The sequence below is a fragment of the Piliocolobus tephrosceles genome, chromosome 19 (genome assembly GCF_002776525.5).
Source record: "Piliocolobus tephrosceles isolate RC106 chromosome 19, ASM277652v3, whole genome shotgun sequence".
Classification (NCBI taxonomy): domain Eukaryota; kingdom Metazoa; phylum Chordata; class Mammalia; order Primates; family Cercopithecidae; genus Piliocolobus; species Piliocolobus tephrosceles.
This window is the reverse complement of record NC_045452.1, coordinates 32,801,096-32,821,921: the sequence shown is the minus strand read 5'-3', so window position 1 is coordinate 32,821,921 and position 20,826 is coordinate 32,801,096. Positions and strand designations below refer to the sequence as shown.

The 20,826-nt window shown below is 43.3% G+C and overlaps 2 protein-coding genes across 2 annotated transcripts in view; one reads left to right on the top strand and one right to left on the bottom strand.

Moving 5' to 3' along the window:
• Positions 1 to 20,826, bottom strand: part of LOC111527932 — a 61,724-nt gene that overhangs the window by 10,346 nt on the left and 30,552 nt on the right. The window contains 5 exon segments of the mRNA XM_023194501.3: positions 10,052 to 10,193; positions 10,363 to 10,472; positions 11,400 to 11,602; positions 12,236 to 12,366; positions 16,826 to 16,952. Coding sequence (XP_023050269.2) covers positions 10,052 to 10,193; positions 10,363 to 10,472; positions 11,400 to 11,602; positions 12,236 to 12,366; positions 16,826 to 16,952 — 713 coding nt within the window.
• LOC116418535 lies at positions 3,118 to 7,585 on the top strand. The gene is made up of 2 exons (XM_031934628.1): positions 3,118 to 4,287; positions 6,744 to 7,585. Exons 1-2 carry the CDS (start codon positions 4,028 to 4,030, stop codon positions 7,129 to 7,131), a joined length of 648 nt encoding a protein of 215 aa, XP_031790488.1. The 5' UTR covers positions 3,118 to 4,027; the 3' UTR covers positions 7,132 to 7,585.

The following is a 20,826-nucleotide window of genomic DNA, read 5'->3' as shown; positions in this document are numbered from 1 at the left end:
CTCTCCAGTGCCTCGTTTTTTTTTTTTTTTTTTTTTTGAGACGGAGTCTCGGTCAGTCGCCGGGGCTGGAGTGACAGCTCACTGCAAGCTCCGCCTCCCGGGTTCCCGCCATTCTCCTGCCTCAGCCTCCTATGTAGCTGGGACTACAGGCGCCCGCCACCTCGCCCGGCTAGATTTTTGTATTTTTTAGTAGAGATGGGGTTTCACCGTGTTCGCCAGGATGGTCTCGATCTCCTGACCTCGTGATCCGCCTGTCTCGGCCTCCCAAAGTGCGGGGATTACAGGCTTGAGCCACCACGCCCGGCCTGAGTGCCTCGTTTTAAAACAATATTTTGGCCAGCCATTTCAGCTATAGTTGTTATGGCTATTACTTATGAGAGGGTTGATGCAAAAAGAGCAACTTCAACATTACCAGTAGTGGAACTGTTCCAGAAGAGTTTAACAAAAAGAGTACCATATCTGGATACATTTTTGTGGTAAAAGGTATGAGGTAGGAATTTAACTTTCCTCCCCCAACTCCCTGTAAATGGCTAAACTGTTGTCCCAACCTTACTTACAACTTTGTCTTGTCCTCATGGTTTTAAGATACTTCTTTAATTTAACAATTCGGTCTTCATACCTCCACCTAGATCTGTTTCTTGACAACCTGCCTCTTCATCACTCTGTCTATCTGATGCTAGGATGACTCTGTGCTAAACCTGTATTGCATTAAGCCTGGCCAGAGAATAATTTGGTGTAGGCTCTCTGGAGAACAATTTGACAATAGTATCAAAGAATTTTGAAATGCTTAAATCCTTCGACCTAAAAGTTCCACTCTTGAGATTCTAAGGAAACTGGAATAGCAGCCAGCTATTTACATATAAAATTTCCATTTATCACAATATCTTCATAGTAATTTAAAAAACCCAACCCTAAATTTCAATATTTAATGAAAGGCCATCATGTATCCATATGGGAGCATATGAAACAACAATAAAGGTATTTATGGATAATTTTGATATGAAAATTGCTTTCAATTTATTCTCATGTGGAAAAAGTAGGATATGAAACATACTGTATAATTCCAAATATAATTTTTAAATGTGTCAAAACTTACTTGAAGTAAATGTATTAATATACTGACAACAGTTTTTTCTCTGACTAGTAGCATAATAGCTGTTTCACTGTTGCAGTGTTTTCATTTTCTAAATTTTCTACAATGAGTATGTATTATTTTTGCACTTGATGAAATAAACACTATTTAACAAAACTATTGATTTATGAACTTCTTAGTAAATCCAAAGAATAGTAGAGCTGATAAGAGCCATAGAAAATGCACACTAAAGTCCTCTCAGTTTTGCATGGCAGGAAAGTGAGGCACATTTATAAGGTGGTTTTCTGAGACCAGAGTGGAATCAAGCTCAGAATCCAAGTTGTTTGACACAGTTCTGTGATTTTTCCCATGATCTAAATATTTCTCAGCAAGGTTTCAGGCTCCAAAGGCAGGAAAGTTTGTTACCTATGGCATATTTTCCCATTACTGGATCTCTGATCACTGTTCATAATGTGGCACTAATGGGAATGGTCCAACTAGCTTCTCTTGGCTCATTTGTTTATACAGTTTGAATATTTTTCCCCTCCAAAGCTCATGTTGAAACAATCCCCAGTGTGGCAGTCTTGAGAGGTGGGGCCTTTAGGAGGGGATTGGATCATGAGAGCTCTGTCCTTATGAATGGATTAATCTACTAATGGATTAGTGAACTGATAGGTTATCATGGTGGGGGGGCTTGGTGGCCGCTCTGGAACTCTATAGAGTCCCTACCAGCAAGAAGGCTGTCATCAGATGCGGCCCCTGGACCTTGGACTTCTCAGCCTCCATAAACTGTAAGAAATAAACTCCTTCTCTTTATAAATTACCGAGTTTCAGGAATTCTGTTAAAAGAAACAGAAAATGAATGAAGACATTCATCATCCCCTACATTTCCCATTTTGACCATCCATTTTATAAAGACATGCCACAGATCCATATGGGGGCTGGGCCATGCTGGTTCACTAGTTGGAAGATAAAATTGTCTGGTCTGATATCCTGGCAATGTAAAAATAAATAACAATAATGAAACGCTTTCTGTTAGTATGCACATTATAGTTTACAAAGTATGTTGTAGATTGACAAGACTTCAACATGGAATCTTGGTCTTCTTGAAGTTAATGACAGACACTCTGCATCACCCAGAAAGTGTCATGGGAGCTGTTATTAGCCTGCCCTGCCCTGAGATGAGTCTACAGAGTGACAGCTTTGATTCCTTTCCTCTTAAAAGACCACAAGGCACAGAATTATAGCAGAAGTGAGGAGGGTAGGTTGAAGGAATGCCATTTCTGAGAAGGCACATTTTTAGTGTAAACCAAAGAGTATATGAGATCTCTCAATCAATTTAGAAGTTTATTGTGCCAAGGTTAAGGACATGCACCTAGGAGACAAGTCTCTTCTCCAAAGATGATTTTGAGGGTGTCAGTATTTAAAGGGGAAAAGCAGGCTGGAGGGGAAAGAGGGAGGGTATGGTCATATTACTGAATCCACATGTTGCAAGAGAAAGGGAGCAAGTAGGGGAATAGTCAATATATATTCGTCTCCCACTCAGTAAGATAAGGTGAACTTAGAGTAGCTACTTGTGGAGATATTTAACTTTTTATCTGTAACTGTCTACTCAGGAACAAAAGGAAATGCAGCTTCTTGCATGACTCAGCTTTCAGCTTAATTTTTCCTTTGGCAGAGTGAATTGGGATCCCAAGTTTTTATTTTCATTCACATTTCATTTCTGCAACATGCAATGGAAGACAGCAACTTCTGCTGAATATGGTTGATGGAAGATTCTAGATTAAGAGTTTGAATTCTGGGCAAATGGAGTCTTGAATTCTTTGCAGTTAGTATTCAGGGCCTCAATACTTGTAGCCATTTTGGTACAGGCCTAAGAATTTGGCATATTAGTGTAACTGAGTAATAGAGCTTCAAAATACATTAAAAATATTTTTCTTCTTTCTCCTTTTTCTCCTTTTGTTCCCCCCAGTTTCAAGGTATAACCTTGAAGCAAATTACAGAAGCCTTTTCCTTAGTCTTAAAATATGGCCGTGAAATGCACTTTAAAACTCCACTCCCTTCTCTTTCCCACCTTACACTCCCTTGCCTTGTGCATATTTATCTAACTGAATGCTTGTTAAACTCACACCATGCACACTTATCTATGTTTGTTAAGAAGTACCAGAGGCTAATTTAAAAAGAAACAAGCACAAACACCCAGATGTTGAATTCTCTCCTTCTTACAGACTCTCTCAAGATGAATAAACTACTGCCCAGTCACTGTCAAGATGGCATCAGCCTGAAGCTCCAGGTAGACCATAACTCAAGACAGGCACTGGGGCGAGACACACATCCACTGAATCCTGCACAACTCCTGCATGCCTCCCATATCAAGGTTCCCTTTTTAAAACCGCTTCCCTCAGCCCAGACTTTTGAAGTGGTTTCTAGAGGCATACACCAGTTGCTTCCCCACTGCTAGCTTTGGAAAATAAAGTCACTTTCCTTTGACTGCACTTGGTCCTTGTCGTTGGCTCTGCAAGCAGTGAGCAGCCGAGCCTGCAGTACAGGAGGAAGAGAATCAGTGAACCCAGAGAATGAAGTTTCCCATTCCGGATGTCAGAAGCATTCGAACCAGAGTGACTCTATCATGAGTGAGGGCGAGGAAAAATGAGGCTTGGACTAGCTGGGCTGCATTTCCAGGAGGTTAGGCATTCCTAGCCTCTAGATGTTTACGGTTAAGGGAACAGATTCATAATGTTTACTAAACAGACCCAGACTCAGGAATGTCCCAATATCCCAATATCTTGAGAACAAAGACGTTCCTAAATTTGCTTTAAAGATAATAGTATTGATTCTTGCAAAATATAGTAATTAAAAAATCAATCCTTTATCACAAACCCTTGTATTAATAGTAGAGCACATCCCCGCGTTTTGTTATCCTATATGTAAACAAATATTGTACCTAGGGTGGGCATGTGCCTCCTCTTACTTTCAGGAATGCCCTACTCTTTCTATACAGCAGCTTTTCTTTCACCACTCCACTTTCTTAATAAATTTGCTTTCGTTTTGCACTGTGAACTCTCACTGAATTCTTTCTTGTGCGAGATTCAAGAATCCTCTCTTGGAGTCTGGATTGGGAACCCTTTCCTGGCAAACCCCATGGGGATTCTACTGAAGAGACCCTCCACCCAAAGGAAAGTCATCTGCTTGCAACACCAACTGGCCAACTTTGGGTAAGTGGGGTGCATTCACTTGGTTAGAGGATGGGATTGGGTTAGAGGCTCAATTAGGGGAGTTAGAGTCTCTCCTAAGACAGAGAGGGTTAAAGGCCCCTCTTTAAAAAAGGTAAATATGCTTTACTGAACCGGCATTTGAGGCCAACTTAGGAGGTTTGAGTCCTTCCTAAGATTTAGGGGTTTGGTATCACAGGATGTTAACTGTTATGCTCTTAGTATTAATCTACCTTTTCCTCTTTGCTGCATGAATCAATTTCTTGGTTGGTATCTCTGTTTCACCATCATTTTCAGAAGTCTTCATTTAACTGGTTTTAGGGGTTTTAACCTTTCTCTTCTCCTGTGTACCTCCTGATTTCTGCCTGTTTGCTTGTGAAACACTGGGGGAACAAAAGGCACTGCAGGATTTGGTTTTCTTTGGGTTATTTTAAGACTCTAGCTGCTTAGGCTTCACCCCTAAAATTGCTGATTGAGATTTGGTATTTAACAGCTATGAGCAATACGATTAGATAGGTGTGGTTGTGTTTTGTTGGAAATCAGGGGACTTTTCTCCTTGCTGTTTTGTTCCATTTGCACACTAAAAATCTTCTTTCCTTTCTTGGATCCGGGCAAATTGTCTTTGCTTGTCCAGCCCACGCTGGCACTACTGGCCAGAGGCTGCTTGCTCTGGTCATCCCCATCTAAGTTCTCTTCATTTCCTTTGCCTTATTCAACATTTATTTTGTCAGATCCATGTTGTGGTTAATCTAAGATTCATGGCTCAGCTCATTTATGTTATTTGGATAGTGTGAATAAGAGAATTTGATTTTCAGCAGGGATCCCCTCATTAATGCAGCTGGCCTTAAAAACCTCTCTTATACTTTTTAGTGGAACTCGGCCAGTAACAATACAGTCTCGTAGGTTTGGAACTTTTCTTTCAACATCACCTGCCTCCTTCTCAGGAACCATGACATTGATCTCAAAGGACTCACTGCTAGGATGTATTCTTGAACACTGGAACTGTTTGAACTAAATGGGCTTAAGAAGAGAACACTGATGTTTCTATGTAATACTTTTTGGCCTCAGTATTAGCTGGAAAAATAAGAGAAATGGCCTCCCACTGGAACTATGGCCTTTAATACTATACTTCCACTTGATTTGTTTTCTAAGAGAGATGAAAATGAGATAAAATACCATATGTTCAAATATTTTTGCTGTTCGGTCGGGATAAAACCCTGCAACAGGCATGTGCATGTTTAATGAGAGGAAATGAAGAAAATGAACTAGACATACTAGATATTAGATGATCCCTTGATGCAAGCCCCCAGAGTTCAGTAAGCATTTCTGAATGGAGCAGAACCTCCTTCTGTCATCTCTGAAGGTTCAGGTGTGTCGACCCTTTCTCCCTCTAGTTGACCTGGAAGTTCTATTGAGACCTCTTTGTCCCCACCTCCTTACCCACCTAGTCCCACTCTATACCCACCACTCCCTGAGGAACCTAGCCTTTTGAGGACTACTCATAGTGGAGCCTCTTATTAACCTCCAAAGGGAAATCTTTGTCCACTTAAGAGAGGTGGCAAATGGGGAAGAAGGCACTGTGAGAGTACATATCCCCGACTGGGTGCAGAGGCTCGCACCTGTAATCCCAGCACTTTGGGAGGCCAAGGCAGGTGAATCACAAGGTCAGGAGATTGAGACCATCCTGGCTAACACAGTGAAACCCCGTCTATACTAAAAATACAAAAAATTAGCTGGGCGTGGCGGCATGTGCCTGTAGTCCCAGCTGCTGGGCAGGCTGAGGCAGGAGAATGGTGTAAACCTGGGAGGTGGAGCTTGCAGTGAGCCGAGGTTGCGCCATTGCACTCCAGTCTGGGCGACAGAGGGAGACTCTGTCTCAAACAAACGAAAAACAGAAAACCAAAAAACAAAAACCAAAAAAGAGTACATATCCCCTTTTCTATGTCTGATTTGATTCTATGTAAAGAGAAGTTTGGTCATTTCTCTGAAGACCCAGGAAAACTCATAGACGAGTTTGAGAAATTAACTCTGACCTATAGTTTAACTTGGAAGGATCTGCATGTTCTGTTGTCTCTGTGTTGTACAGTGAAAGAGAAACAACGCATCCTGGGACGGCTAGGATCCATGCTGATGAGTGAGGACTTAGGGAGGAGATATCATATGGTCGCTTGTTTGTTGGAAGGGATGAAGAAGTGTATGACAAAGCCTGTTAACTACGAAAAGGTTAAGGAAGTTCCTCAGGGTAAAGATAAGAATCCAGCTTTGTTCCAACAGTGTTTAGTTGGGGCTACTAGGAAATATATTAACACAGATCCTGATTCAAGGGAAGGACAGACCCTTTGGGGAGTACATTTTGTAACCCAGTCTGCCCCTGATAACTGTAAGAAACTACAAAGCACAGCTATGGGTCCCCAGACACCTATAAATCAGCTTTTGAATATGGCATTTTTCGTTTTTAGTAACAGGGACAGAACAGGGGAAGCAGAAAGAGCAAAAAGAACCTCCCACAAGGTGCAGCTCTTGGCTGAACTAGTGAAGCAAAAAGGTGGAAAGCCCAGAACTGGGCATCTGAGTTACCATGTCTTGGATATTCATCAGTGTGTACACTGTAAGAAAACTGGCCATTGGAAAAGGGAATGCCCACCATTCCGAAGGGAGCCATTGGCACCCAAACCAGTGATGGCCAAAATAGCCAAGCAAGCCCAAGAGTGCTGGGGCCCAAGATGTTCTTACACACCTCCTGTTGGACAACTAGCCACATCTTCAGAGGAGCCTCAGGTAACCCTTGAAGTGAAGGTAAGAATATTAACTTCCTTCTGGATATGGGAGCTGCTTACTCTGTTTTGACCCATTATAATGAGTTTCTGTCACCCCAAAAGTGTATGGTCATGGGGTTACATGGACAAGCTCACCGATGCCACTTTACCTATCCTGTAAGCTGCCCATCAGGGACTTTGGTTTTCTCAGTTGCCTTTCTTAAAATGCCTGACTGTTCCACCCCTTTATTGGGAAGGGATTTGTTGATCAGCAGCAAACAGTGGTACCTTTTGGAAACAACAAGGCAGATGAAAGATTGCTCCTTCTCCTTTTCTGTGATAAGGGAGGAAAGTTAATAGGTGACTTATCTAGCTTACCTATTGAAGTAATCCCCCAAGTAAATCCTATAGTATGGGACACGGAGGTTCCAGGCAAAGCATTAAACAGTCCCCTGGTTTGCATCCAACTTAAGCCTGGTGTCCTGTACCCCTGGAAGAGACAATGGCCTTTAAAGCTCGAGGCACAAAGAGGGATTGGACCATTAATAGCCAAGTTTTTTTTTTTTTGAGGCAGAGTCTTGCTCTGTCGCCCGGACTGGAGTGCAGTGGCCGGATCTCAGCTCACTGCAAGCTCCACCTCCCGGGTTTACGCCATTCTCCTGCCTCAGCCTCCCGAGTAGCTGAGACTACAGGCGCCCGCCACCTCGCCCAGCTAGTTTTTGTATTTTTAGTAGAGACGGGGTTTCACCGGGTTAGCCAGGATGGTCTCGATCTCCTGACCTCGTGATCCGCCCGTCTCGGCCTCCCAAAGTGCTGGGATTACAGGCTTGAGCCACCGTGCCCGGCCAATAGCCAAGTTTTTGCAATTCTGGTTGTTAAGGCCCTGTGAGTCTGCTCGTAATACTCTAGTCTTGCCAGTTGAAAAGCCAAACAGCAACTATAGATTTGTTCAATAGCTTCAGGCTTTCAGTGAGGCTGTCGTTCCCATATATCCTATAGTGCCCAATCCCTATGTGCTGTTAGCCCAGGTCCCTGGGGATGCTGATTGATTTACAATCTTAGATCTTAAAGATGCCATTTTTTTGGCATTCCATTACACCCTGACTCATAATTCACCTTTGCGTTTGAACAGACAGATCCCAAGTTAATTGAGTCATTTGGTTTCTCAGTTAACTGGGACGGTTCTTCCCAGGGAAGGCTCTCAGGCAGAGCCTTCATCTGTTTGGAAATGCATTGGCTAGGAAATTAAGGCTATTACAATTGAATAAGGTCACTATTATCCAATATGTGGATGATTTGTTGGTTGCTAGCACAACCAAAAGAGACTCGGAAGAAAACACCATTAAGTTGGTAAATTTTCTGGGAGCTAATGGGTATAGGACCTTGCTGCGTAAGGCCCAGGTTTCCTCTCAAGAGGTTAAATACTTAGGATATATATCAACCCCTGGCACCTGGGCAATAGCCCCAGCATGAAGGGAAGCTATCCTGGGCATTCCAGAACCCAAAACCAGAAAGCAGCTGCAGGCTTTCCTAGGGCTGGCAGGATTCTGCTGTTTATGGGTGCCTGGATTTGAGCGTATGGCCAAGCCGTTATATAAGGCCTGAAAGGAGCAGATGTAGATCCCTTTGAATGGGATAGCAATTGTAAACAAGCTTTTAATCCTTTCAAGGAGAAATTTGGATCAGCTCCAGCCCTGGAGATCCCTAATCTTGATAAGCCATTTTTCCTTTATGTGGCTGAAAAACAAGGAACTGCTTTGGGTATCCTTGTCCAGAAGCTGGGAGATATCTCCCTACAAAAGGCATATTTTTCTACAATTAGACCAGGAAGCTTCAGGATGGCCTGGATGCCCCAGGGCAGTTGCAGCAGCTGCTCTTTTGGTAGATGAAGCCAATAAACTGGCTTTAAGACAACATGGGGAGGTTTTAACCCCACATCAAGTACAAGGAATCCTAGAAGCTGAAGGACACCACTGGATGACAGGGGGATACTTAGTGAACTATTAGGCTTTGTTGCTAGACACTCCTGCTGTAACTCTTAAAGAATGCCAGATTTTGAATCCAGCTACCTATCTGCCTGATCGCACAGGCACTCTAGATCATTCTTGTATACGAGTTATGGAGCAAATTTATTCCAGCTGGCCAGATTTAAAGGCTGAACCTCTAGATAATCCTGAGCTAGAATGGTTTACAGATGGAAGTTGCTTTATGCACCACGGAAGCAGAAAAGGTGGGCATGCAGTTGTCAGTCAACACGAGGTAATTGAATCTTAGGCCTTATCAGCTTCTATCTTGGCTCAAAAGGTGGAATTAATAGCTCTTCTCAGAGCCTTGCAATTGGGAAGAGACTTAAGAATTAACATTTACACTGATTTTAGTTATTCCTTTCCTCATGCTCAAGCTGCTATCTGGAAGGAATGGGGACTCCGTCCCAAAAAAAAAAAAAAAAAAAAAAGAAAGCCACAGACACTTTCTCCAGTGGAACTCAGCCTCCAAGGCTCTGCACGCCAACCCTGGAAAAAGTGACCCATCCGGCTGGCTCCACATCAGGAAACCACCCCGAGGGTGCACTCTCCCTGGTCTACAGGAGTAACCGAGGCTCATGAGGGGTTCGGCCTTCCCTCCAATGTCAAACAACTAGACAAGAGGGGCCCCGGGGCCATCGGCTCAGGCCTGGAGGCTACTGAGGGACTTCTAGGGTGGCGGTCTCACGGTGCTCGCCGCCCGCCATCAGCCCGCCTTACGTCTAGCTCTCATTTCTGACCCTCAGGACAAGGCCCGGACTAACAGCGTGGCCTGTGGGGCTTCACTTCCATCTCGCCTGGCAACGACCCTTACATCAGAACCTCACTTAAGACCGCGACCAGGCCAAGGGATCTTCATGTACTACCGGGCGGCGGAAGCTCACTGGGAAGCCGGCTCTCACCGGAACCGCCGCGGTACTCCACTTCCGGCAGGGTGCGCCTCTGACATGCGACCGTGGCTTCCGCCAGGGCGCCCTGGCCACTTACGTGAGGGCCCGCTGTCAGGCGACGATGCACTCCGGCCGGCCGCCGCGGAACACCAGGCGCGCGTTGGACTGCACCCACAGCCAGCGCCCCTGCTTGGTGAGCAGCCGGAACACCGTGAGGCCGCTCTCGCCCGTCCTCATCACTGTAGGAAGAGAGAGGAGGCTCGTGTCTGACGCCGCCGCCCACCACCCCGCTCGGAGCCCTCAGGAGCCGCCCCGCGGGAGGTGGGGAGGAGCCCCCGGCAGGCTGCAGGGGTCTAGCCCGCCTCCCACGGGGCAGTGCGAGGCCCGCAGGGCGCCTCTGGAACTCACTTCGCACGTGGTTCTCTGCGCAGTACATCATGTCTGCAGCGTGGATGAACTGGTAGCCAGATCCCCTCCTGCAGAGCTCGCTGGCGGTGTAGCCCAGCATTACCTTCCCTCTGTGTAGAGGAGACATCGCACATCCTTTTATTTCAGCCCGGAAGCGGAATGCCAGAAGGAATGAAGAGTCACTGCCCCACCCCACGCTTTGCGCAGCTCTTCCCAGGTCTCATTCACAGTTCTCATCGAGCCAAGGAGGAACCTTAGGGCCCCCTCTGGAAACCCAGGTCTGGGAAGGGCACCCCTCCCCCCATCAGCACGGCTGGGGCGAGAACTTTAAGGGGCTGCCACCCTGAAAAGATTGTGGTGTCCTCTCAGACACTTCTGCCACACATGCCGTTTCAGAATTCTGCTTTAAGCCTGTTTTTATTTGCCTGTGGTGTGGAGCAAGCGTTCTTGTCCTGGAGTAAAGAGAATCCCTGAAACTGTACACAAAATTGTGCTTGCGGGAGAACAATTGGAATTTTTGTTAAGAAGTTCCACAGCTTTCATCAAACGGGTGACCATTACCTTAGCAGAAAAGGTAAACTTTGCAAGTCATACTACTTGATGTTAAGCCAGTGTTTTCTAGACTATGTTCCAAGAAACACTGGTATTGTTGCATGTTAGTTGATGTTCGCCCAAGAAGGCTTCCATTGTTAAATAAGTTTGAAAAAAAAATGAATCGAACTAATTAGATTTCTTCCTAGTGGGACTTCTTGGGGCTGTGTTATGATCTGTTAATGGGAATCTCCAAGAAGGAGATAAGCTTTTCCCAAGATTTACTCTCCCTATCACACTCTCAAATGCCGTATCTTACATGGAAGATTTGGTACATTGTCTCTATAAACACAGCATATTTTCTACTGACTCATTTCACGGAATCTATTTGGACAGGACTGGCTAATTATTTGTGCTTTGCTTTGGTTCTAGGCCCAGGATTTGGGTCATAACTAGTCTTGAAGTACTACTCCTAAGAGTCATGATTCTCAGTCAGAGGGATATACCTGGAATCACATGCTATAGGTGTGAAATCCAATTTGTGTTTTGTTTGGAAAATGAATGTTTTGTTTTGGAGCTCCAGGATGGTGAGAGGCTGACAAGGTGTTGCAGTGGCAAACAGGGTAAGGTGAGGAGACAAGGAGGTGCCATCTTCTGACTTAGTGTTCTGCCCAGGGAGGAATTTGAGATGGCCCTGGAAATTCAATTCCTGGAAAAAGAAAACCGCAAACATAATGAGCACAGAAGGTACGCGGATGTTAAGTAGCTAAAACTGTATAGAACTTGCCCCGTTATGGAATTCAGAGGAGTCCAGTATCCTGCTGGGAGCCAAGCAGGCAGAGCTCTCCTTGAACGCCCAACGTAGCACAGGTGTTTGCAGGCCTAGAATCTAATTCTTCTGGCCTGCCCAGCAGGCACTCATCATTTTTCATGGCTCCTCAGCCCTCCCTCAGGGCCCTGCCCCATACAGCCCTTTTCTCAAAGCTGCAGGGCATAGTGTTAGTTAAGCTGTGAGGGGATATACAATTCCAGGTGATGGTGAAGAAGATGAATGTTAACATCCTGAGTTCACCAGGGACTCCCCATGTAGGGCTGTACCAGAGGTAACAGGTGTATCTGAATCCTAAGTAAACATATCCCAAGTCTTAACTAGGCAGAGGAAGTTTCAAAAGACAACTGCATCTTCAACAGGCTGACCCTCTGAAATGTTAGTGAGTCGAAGGCCTGAGGACCCTTCCTGGGGTGGGGAGGAGGCTAGGCCCAACCCTTGGGCAGTGTTCCACCTGAGCAGACTTACATACTGGTTTTGCGAGTCCTGACCCTGTAAAGACGATATGGTTACCAGAAACCCAGAAGAATTGTCCAGCAGGCAGCGGAACCGACAGACAAAGCTTCTCTCCAGGTAGGAAGGGTCTTCCAAGGGCAGATGCTGAACGCTGGCAGGAGGGGTGCCACTAAGTGGGAGGGAACTCTCTCCAGGCAGAGCTGGAAGGACAGAGACACACACTGAGGAGACTCCACCAGTGCAGCCATCGTCACAGAGGTGAAATACTATAGCTATGGAATCAGCTGGTGGGTCAAAAAAATGGGTCACAAGCCCTGTGGCCAAGTGAACTGTGACCTTCACTTGGCTGGATGACTTTGATTAGCCACTCAGACTGGATTTCTCACACATCACATGATGCTGGTAGTCCTTCCTGCTTGCCTTCCTTCGCCATGTCATGAGGACCAAGATAAAAATGGGATGATACACTGTAACATATATATCCATCCATTGGTTACCCTGTTGGCTCCACTGTTGAGTTATAGCATAGAGCCAACCACTTGTCGTCCCCTTCACCTCTACTGTGCTGGTCAGTTTCCTTGTCATGAGATGAGCAAAACATTATGGTGAACCTGGACCCAGACTGGAGCCTCACTTGTTTTGTGACTGTGGTTAGGTTATTTAACCTCTCTGTGGGCTTCAGTTTTCTCATCTGACTTAATAAGGTTGCTAGGAGAATTAGACAACTTTACATACGTAAAGCACTTGGAATAGTACGTGGTACATTATAACCTCTATAAGACTTGGCTGTAACTATCATTTTTTTTTCGTGTCTTAACTTTGCCATTGCATTCTAACTGGTATCCCTGCATCCACCCTTGCACCCTACAGTCTGTCCTTCACTCAGCTGCCATAGCGACATAAAATATGTCCCATCATGTCATTTATCTGCTTAGAATTCTCTAGTTACTTCCCACCTGAGAGTCTTCATAGTGGCCTGAGAGGCTAACCTAATATGTACCCTCAACCCTGCAATCTCCTACCAGTCTTCCCTTCACTTCGTGACCTCCCTGCACTCCTTGCTATTCCATAGCTATGCTAAGTGCACTTCTGCCTTCGGGCCTTTGCGCCCTTGCCAGTCCTTCCACCTGCATTGCTCTCCCCCAATTTATCCATACCTCTTTATTTTTAATTGACAAGTAAAATATGTATATATTTGTGGTATAAAACTTTTGATATATGTATACATTGTAGAATGGCTAAAGGAAGCTATTTAACATATGCATTACCTCACATACTTATTTTTGTGGCTATCCATACCTCTTCAAATGATAGTGTGCCCATCCGGTAACTTTTCTCTTTCCTTAATTTAGTTTCTTCTTGGCACTACCCCATCAGAAACATTACATATTTATTCATGTCTTTATTTTTGGCCCCCTTACCCCATTGAAATTTAAGATCCATCAGAGTAGGTACTTGGTTTATTTTTCTCTCTACTCTGTGCCTAGAACATAGCCTGGCACATAATAGGTGCTCAGTAAACATTAAATGGAAAATGAACCAAGTGTGGTAGAAGTGATAATTTTCTCCTTCTTATTTTCTAGAGTGAATGTCAGTTACTGCTACTTCAGCAGGAAAAGAAAACATTAGGCACAGAAAAGTGGCTGGATAGTCTCTCTTTCCAGGAAAAAAACACTTTTGTGGAGAATGCTACTTTCATCTTTTTTGGAGTGCTGATTCAGCCTCCTCTCTTTCCCATCCGAGGAATTTGTAGAGAAGTCCTCTCAGAGAGTAATAAGAGGACAGTCAAATTCTTGGGGTTAAAAATGAAAGTCTCATTTATGCCTCATTAGAAAGTCAAGGATGCAGGCCGGGCTTAGTGGCTCAAGCCTGTAATCCCAGCACTTTGGGAGGCCGAGACGGGCGGATCACGAGGTCGGGAGATCAAGACCATCCTGGCTAACACGGTGAAACCCCGTCTCTACTAAAAAATACAAAAAATTAGCCGGGTGAGGTGGCGGGCGCCTGTAGTCCCAGCTACTCGGGAGGCTGAGGCAGGAGAATGGCGTAAATCCGGGAGGCGGAGCTTGCAGTGAGCTGAGATCCGGCCACTGCACTCCAGCCTGGGCCACAGAGTGAGACTCCGTCTCAAAAAAAAAAAAAAAAAAAAAAAAAGTCAAGAATGCAAAACCCAAATTGTTTTGCTAGAATTCTCAACGTGACAAGTCTGATTATATGTACACCGATGGTTCTCCCTGTGTCACATAAAAATTTAATTCATCTAGACTCAAGTTTTGTGGAAGAATAAGATGAAAGCAAGCTTGTAATAGATTAGCAATCCTAAATGTTTTCATGGGAGGGATGAAGGGAAGAATTTAATCAGAGTCTGGTAAGTTTTACTACTGTTTCTTCTTAATCTGATTTAATAAGGCCCCTAGCACAGTGCCTGGCATATGGTAGACCCTCAGTAAATGTTGGAACATATACACATGTGCAAAAAGTGTACATCAACTTGAATTTGGGTTGGATGGAGTGGTCTTTAGATGTTTTCTGGCATGTTTATAGCACTGTGAGGAAGGTTTTACTTGTATTTCGAGGACTTGTCATGCACACATAGACATGGAGGTAGATTACTGCGTAGTTTCTGCTACTGTGGCAGCATAAGGGTATAAAAGGAATTAAAAATGTGAAATTTTATGTAAAATTTCAGAATATTCACTGTTAAGGACGTAATTCAAACTTGCTGCCGTCAGGATGTGTGCAAAATCCTGCAAATTGTGACATTCACAAATGTATTTAGACTATGGTTTAAAATCCAGGAAACTCTTCTTAAATGGGGATGAAAATTCCAATTAATATTTGGGGTGGAAAAAAGAATGAAAGATTCCAGGGAAGTGAAATCAAGGATTATAACGGTACATTGTAAATTTACCTTAGGGCTTGCTGCCTCAAAGTATATTTATACCTTACATATAAAATAAGGCATAAATAAAAGTGATAGTATTTCATACTTGACTTCAAAGTGCTAGGAATGAAGTGAGATAATTTGGAGTATTGTTGACCTCACTATCTTCTGAACAAATGCTAGAACTGTTAGGGCACAGCTATTCAATTTATTCAACAGAAAACCTGTTGAGTTATTACTAACAGTGTGTTAAGTTTTCTCAAATATTTTAGATTTATGTATGAAAATATAGTTGGAACACAAAGTTACTAGTTTCTTTGAGAAAGAAATGAATAAACATAAGGAACCACTAAGTTAGACACAGTAACAATGTAGGACCTAGTGAGGGGTGAGGATACTGGACTGTTGCTGTTGTGTCTTGGCCTTAGACTACTTGGGTGGCAAAAATCCCCACTCTGCTCCGATGCTTTGTTTCTAGAACTCTAACACAGAGGAGTTGGAGTAGGTGCCCACTCAACTCCCACAGCCCAGGCTGAACTTCAGACCTCTGTTCTTTCCCCTCAGACTCCTGACCAGTCAATGTGGACAGGGTGGGACACAGAATGAGTCATCACACAGAGGTGCAAAGCTCAATGCTGAGGATAAAGATGCTGACTTTAAGGAGCTGAAAATCTGATGGGGGGTGAGGAGGAAGAAAGTAAAGATATATTTTGTGATAAGTAACCACCAGTTGACCTTAGGCTGGTTGAGAGAGTCTTGTGTGGAACTTCTAGAGAGGAAGCAGCTTTGGAGAAAGATGGATTAAAATTTTCACACTAGCCAAAGTTGATCTGAATTAAAGCCAAGTCTCCAGAAGTCACACAACTATACTTACAGTGACCCTTGTAAGTTCATTTTTGTTTAACATTTTAGACTCCCTACCATGAAAAGGACATCATTAGTGTGCAGATATTGGCCCATGGCTTCATTATTTTTCTTGGTCAAACCTCCAGTTTTGAGTATTCTTTTCTGATCATCATTCGCAACAAAACAGCGAAGAGCCTTTCCTTCCGTCCCGTGTGGGTGCATAAAATGCACTCTAAATCCCTGGAGAAGGGACCTGTGTCTGTGCTTACAAAATGGCATTTACCTGTAAATAACAATATTGCCTGTTGGTGAGTGTCTGTGGTTTCCCACCAGCCAATGGCGTAACAAACATATAGGGCATAATGGCCACCCACCTGTGTGCTCATCAGGGCCACCTGAACGCGATTTAGGGGATGCAGGGCATTTCCTCCAGTGCGAGTCCTGCCAGATGGACCCATATGGGCAGCCTCAATCTCCTCATCTGCACATTCATTCATTCAAGCAACTAATATTTACTGAGTCACTGTGTGTCAGGTACTCTGCTAGGCACTGAGGATATTATCAGTAAACAAGACAGTCAAAAATCCCTTCCTGCATCCTATTGGTAGTATAAACAACAGAAATTCATGCCACATGTATGTTTTCCAGTTAACAGAGGACCAGATGAGTTCAGAGATATGACAGATTCTAAAAGATGCAGAGTCCTGTGTCAGCACATACTACTTCATTCTTGGTTCATCTCATCATCAAGGACATGGAACTGAGCCAGTGTTCTGTTATGCTTTCTGAAACAGACCCTCCAGCTGAGAATGTCCAGCTCCCTAGTCTGCTTTCCTTCTCATGGACTTCAAGGGTTGAAATAGAGGTACAGGATTGATTTCATTTCCACCCCCATTTCCTCTGAGATGCTGACTTACGGCTGGTGTCCGGATCTGCTTCTCTGCTGACTGATGCTGTGTCTGGAGGCCAGCGTAACTGGCTCTGGAACATGGCTCTGTCCTCCTTGTGGATCAGCTCGAACACACTCTGGTAGATGACATCTGACTACAAAGACCAAGGGGCAGAGTCATACTCCTAAAGATTTCTGTCTTCCCAAGGCCAGCATGTGACCCATTTACTTCAAATGTCCCTGAGTCTGTCCAGCCCCTCTGAAACCCTCCCCGTGTAACTATGCATCCTTGTCCCCACTGTCCTCAAGGCTAGCTGGTGCACTCTGCTCCCTACTTCCCTCTTCTGGTCTTGCACAGCCCATCTTCTCAGGCTGCTGCTCTCCCCAGACCCAGAACACAGTGTATAAGGCAGGTATCCTATGGTTTTGGAGGTCATGTCGGTACTTTGTGGCAAAAAGGATGGCAGTTCTTGGGGGAAGTGGAAGTACCTGCCCCCAAGAACTTTGTGACTGCCCAGGAGATAAATCACAAAGAAGTGGCCAGGAGATGTCTGAGACGGGGATACCCATGGGAAGGTGTTGAAACAGCCTTGAAAGTTGGCTTGAAGTTCTATGCAAGAAGAATGTGGAGTTTCCATGGAAGTCACTTATCAGCTCCTCTGGGTAACTGATACGGTTTGGCTCTGTGTCCCCACCCAAATCTCATGTCGAGTTGTGATTGTGGGTGGTGGAGGAGGGGCCTGGTGGGAGGCAACTTGATCATGAGGGCAGACTTCTCCCTTGCGGTTCTCATGACAATGAGTGAGTTTTCGCAGGATCTGGTGATTTAAAAGTGTGTGGCACTTCCCGCTTCATTCTCTTCCTCCTGCTCTGGCCATGTGAACATGTGCCTTGCTTCCCCTTCCTCTTCTGCCATGACTGTAAGTTTCCTGAGGCCTCCCCAGCCATGTGGAACTGTGAGTCAATTAAACCTCTTTTTATAAATTATGCAGTCTCAGGTATGTCTTTATAGCAGTGTGAGAATGGACACCACAGTGGGTGTGGGTAGAGGCTCTGGCAGGTGCTGTGGCCTCAGGACTATCTTTAACAAATAAAACCCCTTCTCAGATTCCCAGCTGAAAACTAGATACAGCATAATGATACTGACAGAATACCTTTTTAAGGAAAGGTGAGGAGACTGTAAAAACTTCTGTACATGTATTTTCTCATCACAAGTTAGAGGGAAAGGTCTCAGTGCAGTTGTCAGGTATGTTGTAGGATACATGTGGGGGTGGGAGTGGGAATGTGTGTGGGATGGAGAAGGAGGGACTCTGAGTCTTTGCATTGCCTTGATTTCGGAAAATTCTCTACTGCTACAACATTAAAACAAATTTTAGTTGACACATAATCATTATTTATGTTTATGGAATACAGAGAGATATTTCCATATGTATATACAAATGAGTAATGATCAAATCAGAGTAATGAGTATATCCATCACCTCAAACATTTATTTATTAATGTTGTGGACATTCAGACCCTATTTTCCAGTTTTTTGAAAATATACAATAAGTTATTATTAATCATATTTGCCCTACAGTGCTATAGAACAGTAGAACTTATTCCTTATGTAGTAATTTTGTGTGTTAACCAACCTCTCCCTACCTCCCTTGACCCCTATTCTTTCCAGCCTCTAGTAACCACAATTCCACTGTCTACTTTTATGAACTCAGTTTTTTTCACCTTCCGCATATGACTGAAAACCTATGGCATCTGTCTTTCTGTGCCTGACTTCTTTCACTTAACATAATGTCCTCCAGGCTCATCCATGTTGCTACAAAGGACGGGATTCCTTTTTGTTTGTGACCAAATAGTATTCCTTTATGTATACATACCGAATTTTCTTTATCTATTCATCCATTGATGGACTCTTAAGTTGATTTTATATCTTTGTTATTGTGAATAGTGCTGCAGTATACATGGGGTGAAGTGTCCCTTTGCATATTGATTTCCTTTCCTTTGGATGAATACCCAGTAGTGGGATTGCTGGATCATATGGTAGTTCCATTTTTAGTTTTTTTTTTTTTGAGGAACCTCCATACTGTTGACTATAATGGTAATTTTCATTCTTAATAACTGTGTATAAGGGGTTCCTTTTCTTGACATCCTTGCCAGCATCTGTTATTTTTTGTCTTTTTGATAAAGGCCATTTTAACTGGGATAAGGATATCCCACTGTGGTTTGGATTTGTATTTCACTGATGATTAGTGATGATAAGCATTTTTTTTGTCATACACCTGGTGGCCATTTGTATGTCTTTTAAGAAATGTCCATTCAGATCTTTTGCCCACTTTTAAATGAGGTTATTTGGTTTTTGTTTCATTTATGTATTTAGCTGCCGAGTTCCTTGTGTATTCTGGATATTAGTTCCTTGTCAGATGAAAAACTTGCAAATAACTCTTATTCTACAGATTGTCTCTTCAATCTGTTGACTATTTCCTTTGCTGTGCAGAAGCTTCTTAGTGTAACACAGTCCTACTTGTCTATTTTTGTTTTTGTTGCCTGTGCTTTTGAGGTGTTAGCCATAAAAACTTTGCTTAGATCAGTGTCCTGAAGCACTTCCCCTGTTTTCTTCTAGTAGTTTTATAGTTTCAGGTCTTACATTTAAATCTTTACTCCATTTGAATTGATTTTTGTATATAGTGAGAGGTAATGGTCTAGTTTCATTCTTCTGCATATGGATATCCAGTTTTCCCAGTATCATTTATTGAAGGGGGTGTCCTTTCCCCAATATGTGTTCTTGGCATCTTTGTTGATAATCAGTTGGCTATAATATGTGGCTTTATTTCTGGGTTCTGTATTCTGTTTCATTTATTTATGTGTCTCAGACCATTATTATGTTGTTTTGGTTTCTATAGATTTGTAGTATAGTTTGAAGTCAGTGTGGTGCCTGCAGCTCTGTTCTTTTTGCTCAGTATCGCTTTAGCTCTGTAGAGTGTTTTGTAGTTCCATATGAAGTTCAAATATTGTTTTTATATTTCTGTGAAGAATGTCACTGGTATTTTAATAGGGATTGCATTGAATCTGTAGATTGCTTTAGGCAGTATGGTCATTCTAACAATATTGATCTTCCAATCCATAAAAATGGGAAGCGTTTCCATTTATTTTTGTGTTTGCTTCAATTTCTTTCATTAGTGTTTCGTAGTTTTCATTACAGAGATCTTTCACCTCCTTCTTAAATTTGTTTGTAGGTATTTTTTGTAGCTATTGTGAATGGAATTCTTAAAAATTTCTTTTTCAGCTAGTTCATTATTGGTGCATGGAAATGCTATTGATTTTTGCATGTTGATTTTCCATCATGCAACTTTACTGAATTCATTTATCAGTTTTAAGAGTTTTTGGTGGAGCTTTTGGACACTTCTAGATATAAGATCATGTTGTTTACAAAGATGGATGATTTAACTTCCTCTTTTCCAATTTTGATGCATTATATTTCTCTCTCTTGTCTAATTGCTCTGGCTAGAACTTCCAGTACTATGTTGAATAACAGTGGTTAAAAAGTGGGCATCCTCACCTTGATCCAGTTCTTAGTGAAAAGACCTTCATTTTTTTTTCCATTCAGTATGATACTAGCTGTGGGTTTATCAAATCTGGCCTTTATTGTGTTGAGGTACATTATTGTTTCTTTGCCTAATTTGTTGAGAGTTTTTATCATTAAGTGATGTTGAAATTTATCAAATGCTTTTCTGCATCTGTTGAGATAATCATGTGGTTTTTATTCTTCATTCTGTTGAAGTGATGTATTATCACGTCTATTGATTTGCATATGTTGAACCATCCTTCCATCGCTGGGATAAATCCCACTTGATTATGGTGTATTATGTTTTTGATGTGCTACTGGATTCGATTTGCTAGTATTTTGTTAAGATATTTGCATTTGGGGCCGGGCGCGGTGGCTCAAGCCTGTAATCCCAGCACTTTGGGAGGCCGAGACGGGCGGATCACGAGGTCAGGAGATCGAGACCATCCTGGCTAACACGGTGAAACCCC